Source organism: Oncorhynchus clarkii, chromosome 12, assembly GCF_045791955.1.
Source record: "Oncorhynchus clarkii lewisi isolate Uvic-CL-2024 chromosome 12, UVic_Ocla_1.0, whole genome shotgun sequence".
Lineage (NCBI taxonomy): Eukaryota > Metazoa > Chordata > Actinopteri > Salmoniformes > Salmonidae > Oncorhynchus > Oncorhynchus clarkii.
This window is the reverse complement of record NC_092158.1, coordinates 63,331,288-63,336,631: the sequence shown is the minus strand read 5'-3', so window position 1 is coordinate 63,336,631 and position 5,344 is coordinate 63,331,288. Positions and strand designations below refer to the sequence as shown.

The 5,344-nt window shown below is 41.2% G+C and overlaps 1 protein-coding gene across 1 annotated transcript; it reads left to right on the top strand.

The window, feature by feature from the left end:
* Positions 1–462: 462 nt before the first annotated feature.
* LOC139422115 (ferritin, middle subunit) lies at positions 463–2,326 on the top strand. The gene is made up of 4 exons (XM_071173265.1): positions 463–634; positions 989–1,135; positions 1,368–1,493; positions 1,966–2,326. The coding sequence occupies exons 1-4, from the start codon at positions 533–535 to the stop codon at positions 2,119–2,121; spliced, it is 531 nt and encodes a 176-aa protein (XP_071029366.1). The 5' UTR covers positions 463–532; the 3' UTR covers positions 2,122–2,326.
* The last annotated feature ends 3,018 nt before the right edge of the window (positions 2,327–5,344 follow it).

Genomic DNA, 5,344 nt, shown 5'->3' with positions numbered 1-5,344 from the left:
GGATGCACGTGGCATTCTGGCAACTTTGAGAAAAACAACGTTGAGTTGTGCATGTTGCTACACGCGTACCTGCCCTATCATTGGCTATAATGGTCCCACCTGACCTTCACTGTCTTCATTCGTTGAGTACATGTATTTCCATTGTTAGAGTGGTCACTCGGCTCTCTTGTCAGTAGAATAAATAATATTTGCCGCTGGTCATGTGTATGAGTGGGAAGACGTCTTCAAATGACCCGCCTAGTTGCTGTTGAATTTCTAAAGGTGATTGGCTACGCTCTGTGAGGGTGGATTTCACTGACGCGTTCCGTTTGAACAATAAATAGAGCGAACAAGGCTCCTTCTAGTTCACAAGTCTGAGAAGACGCATGAAGAAGTTCTTGCTTCAACAGTGATTGAACGGAACTCCTCTGCCTTCGTCTCGCATTATCGAACATTCCGGATTGATAACACTTTCTTTAAGTATAATAGAGAAATAGTCGAATAAACCCTATTTTTGTACCGTTACTTTAGATATTAAAGAAAATCTGCCAAAATGGAGTCTCAGATCCGCCAGAACTATCACCACGATTGCGAAGCTGCCATCAACCGGATGATCAACTTGGAGATGTTTGCCTCCTACACCTACACTTCAATGGTAAGGTGTCTACCAAGATGACCGTTTTGTTGATTTACCTGTATTATTATGCCTGGGCCTAAATACCCTTTTTCACCTGGCTTTTTATTATATTGGCCTAGATAATTAATAGCCAATAAACTCTGTTGTGCATATTTGAGTTTGTTTTCTTCTCAAATGAAGCCGGGAATCTATCCTACTTTGGACAGGGCGCGTAACAACTCCTTGACAGGATAAATGGCAGGTTACCAAGTCGACTACAGACTAGACTGATTCATTCCTTTTATCAAGTTTCGTTTCCACAACAAGAACAGAATGCCGAGTCACGTTTGGCATATTTTTCTTCTAACCACGCTGTTTTGTTTATCCACCCAGGCTTTCTATTTCTCCCGTGACGACGTGGCTCTGCCTGGGTTCGCGCATTTCTTCAAGGAGAACAGCGACGAGGAGCGGGAGCACGCCGACAAGCTACTCTCCTTCCAGAACAAGCGAGGTGGACGCATTTTACTCCAGGACATCAAGGTGAGCCCCTGAACATCAAACACATTCAGATTGTAGACTGATAAGTCACTTTACTCCATGGAGTAAAGTGTCTCCAGCGCTAAGTTTATATAGAGAACCTGGAGTAGTCCTAAACATACTGCCTTTTACCACTGAACTGAAACTGTGCGAGGGGTGTAATTCTGTTCACTTTATCCTGACCGTAACATCTGATAGTAGTCCTTAACACTTCTGTTCACTTTGTCCTGTGTAGAAGCCAGAACGTGATGAGTGGGGCAATGGGCTGGAGGCCATGCAGTGTGCTCTGCAGCTGGAGAAGAATGTGAACCAGGCCCTGCTGGACCTGCACAAGATTGCCTCAGACAAGGTTGACCCCCATGTAAGTTATGGTGAAACCACACATCACATGTATGTATCACATAGAATACAGGTACTGTCTCAGGAATTGATCAGGGGTTTGATCTGATAACTAATGACACAGGATTGTGACCTGCTTCACATTCGCGCAATAGTCCACAGATGCACACTATGCAGCTAATGCGTAAGTTTGCAAAAAGGCCGTCAGGTTGTCTAGTGGTTAGAGCTTTGGGCTAGTAACAAAGGATGCTGGATTGAATCCCGGAGCTGACGAGGGAAAAATATGTTCTGCCCCTGAACAAGGCAGTAAGCCCATTGTTCCACATTAAAATGCAGTTGTAAATAAGTGTTTGTTAACGGACTTGCCTAGTTAAAAATGTTTACTGCAGACACCTCATCTGCACTTATGCCATTACCACCAGGCTCTTGTGTGTTACTGTATCTACAATGGTCTGTAGTCATTCTCTTGTCTGACCTGTGTTTTCCCTCTTTAGCTGTGTGACTTCCTGGAGACCCATTACCTGAATGAGCAGGTGGAGGCCATTAAGAAGCTGGGAGACCACATCACCAACCTCACCAAGATGGATGCTGTCAAAAACAAGATGGCAGAGTACCTGTTTGACAAGCACACCCTGGGAGGCCAGAGCTAAACCACTTCCATCCCAAGACTACGGCCTTCAGACCAGGACTCCTGGCTTCTCTGATAGATCCTACTGGCTTTGCATTTATAGGGAGGGGAGTGTTAAACTGTTGCAGTGCAACACAGCTGTAGCATTGGTGTTTCTGTTGACAACACTACTGTATTTTGGAGGCAAGGCTTCTTGTATAACAATTAAAAAATTATCACTAAAGGTTGTTGTTTTAAGTGTTGACCTGTAGTAATGGATGTTGTATCAGTCTATTCAGGTTCTTTGCTCTCTTACTGAGCATCTTCATACCAGTGACAATTGTAGACCTACTAGTGGCTGAGAATCATAACAATAGGAGAAGTTTAACATGCGGTTTATAAAGGATGTTACCTCTGACCACAGAGGGTGTCCTTCACTGTCTTGTAATAGAACCATGTCAACTAGGTCCATAGGAGGAAAATGGTTACCTACAGTTGATGTAGACCTTTACTATGGGCATCACAAGTTTATTAGACATCCTAGAGGTCAATCAAACCTGTTAGCCAGCTGTTATGGTGCATTATTTTTAGTGATGGAAAGTTTTGCATTTACTGACACAATTCATCTTTACTCTTATTTCATCTGGTAATGCTCTATAGTTCCCCCTCCAGCAAATTCTGAACTATATTCCAAATAGTAATTCTACAAGCCTCTCGTTCACCCTAAGGGGCTTATTGGAGCTGTCATATGGTCGCAAAGCTACTGGTAATTTACTGAACACTTTCATTTTGGTACTTGGCAGGCAAGGTTAACTTTAACTGACAAAATATATTGATAGACATTGTTAATGTGTCCATATGAGTTTTAAGTAGACCACTTGGTTAAAGGGGAAAATAGCCCAATGGGAAGTGTCTAAACAGCAATGGCATGTTCAATACATGCAACTTTTCACAACTGCCACCAATATTTACAACCAAGAAGTACGGTAAAATAATTGAGTACATATTTATGGTAATGGTATTCTTTAAGGTAAGGTTTCACAGCTTTCTTTGAATTATTTTACATGTGATAAGGCAACACAGGGCCATAGATTGGTGATAAGGAGTTACTCTTCATGGGGACTGAAACTAAAGGCAGATCTACACAATAAAACTAACATTACAATACAGATTTCACAACACATTAAGGGTTTGCCCTCAGGCCACTACTCTACCAAACAAAATCCATGTGTGTCTGTAGTGCATGTGTCTCTTCACAGTCCCTGCTGTCCCATAAGTTGTATTTGTATGTATTTTTAAATCTTTCTTTACTGCTTGCATGAGTTACTTGATGTGGAATAGTAGCCATGTCATGGCTCTCTGTAGTACTGTGCACCTGTTCTGGGCATAGGGACTGTGAAGAGACCTGGTAGCCGGTCTTGTGGGGTATGCATTGGTTTCTGAGTTGTGTGCTAGTAGTTTAAACTGACAGCTCGGTGCATTTAACATGTCAATACTTCTCCCAAATACAAGTAGTGATAATGTCAGTCTCTCCTCTACTTTGAGCCATGAGATATTGACATTCATAATGTTAATGTTAGCTCTCTGTGTACATTTAAGGGTGAGCCGTGCTGCCCAGTTCTGGGCCAATTGTAATTTTCCTAAGTTTTGTGGCACCTGACCACATGACTGGAGAGTAGTCCAGGTGCGACAAAAACAAGGGCCTGTAGAACCTACCTTGTTGACAGCGTTGTTAAGAAGGCAGAGCAGTGCTTTATTATGGACAGATCTATCCCCATCTTAGCTGCTGTTGTATCAATATGTTTTTACCATGACAGAAGTTTATTCTCAACTTGTTACATTTCCACATTATCTATTACAAGATTTAGTTGAGGTTCAGGGTTCAGTGTTTTAATTTTATGTCCCAAATACAATGCCTTTAGTTTTTGAAATTTAGGACTAACTTATCTCTTGCCACCCATTCTGAAAATGACTGCAGCTCTTAAGTGTTGCAATGATTTCACCTGCTGTGGTAGCTGATGTGTATAGCGTTGAGTCATCAGCATACATAAACACGCAGGCTTCAATCAGCACCAGTGGCAAGTCATTAGTAAAGATTGAAAAAGTAAGGGGCCTAGACAGCTGCTCTGGGGAATGCCTGACTCTTCCTAGATTATGTTGGAGAGGATTCCATTAAAGAACACCCTCTGTGTTCTGTTAGACAGGTAACTCTAGATCCACAATATAGCAGGGGATGTAAAGCCATAACACTTACGCTTTTTCCAGCAGCAGATTATGATCAATATTGTCAAAAGCTGCAGAGAAGTGCTTTGTTTATTTTTAATCTTTATTGAACTATGCTACCTTAAGTCGGTTAAGAACACATTCTTATTTACAATGACGGCCTAACAAAAGGCAAACGGCCTTTCACGACAAGAGAGACAACACAACACTACATAAAGAGAGACCAAAGACAACAACATAGCATGGTAGGCAGTAACAGGAGTCCGTTGTAACAGATAGGCCTACATTATTCAGTGTATATACATCCTTGGCTGAGTACCAGTGGAAAGTTTGGGACAGTCAAGTCAGTATGTTGCTAGCAACAAGATAATGTTTTGAGTTTATGATCTTGCTCACTGGTTCTCAAACCTAGTCCTGGGGACCCAAACGGGTGCACATTTTTGTTTTTGCCCTAGCACTACAAAGCTGATTAAAATGATCAACTCATCAAAAGGCTTTGATTTGAATCAGCTGTGTAGTGCTTGGGGAAAAACTAAAATGTGCACCCCTTTGGGTCCCCAGGACCAGGATTGAGAACCACTGATCTAGCTAATGATTAGCATCTAAATGTAGATGGGCAACCCCATAATACAGGTTATCATGCTTATTGCTAAATAACACACCTGCCTGATAATATGGACCGATATGTTATTTGGCATTTGTTTTTAGTAATTGCAGCTTAAGGTGGCAATACCAGTTATTGAGTGTAAGGGGGAAATGACTTTGTCACACAGGGGAATTAGGTGTTGCGTAACTTGGTTAATTAAATGAATAAAATAAGTATCTTTCTTTTGTGTTATTTGTAAACTCATGTTCCCTTTATCTAATATTAGGTTTTGGTTGAAGATCTGATAACATTCCGTATCAAAAATATGCAAAAATAGACCATGTACGACCCAAACATGATGAAGGGAACATATATAGAATAATGGGTTTTGACATTGGTGGTGACTTTCTTTTTATAGTTAGACAAACAGTTTAAAGTAATACAGAAATATATTGCT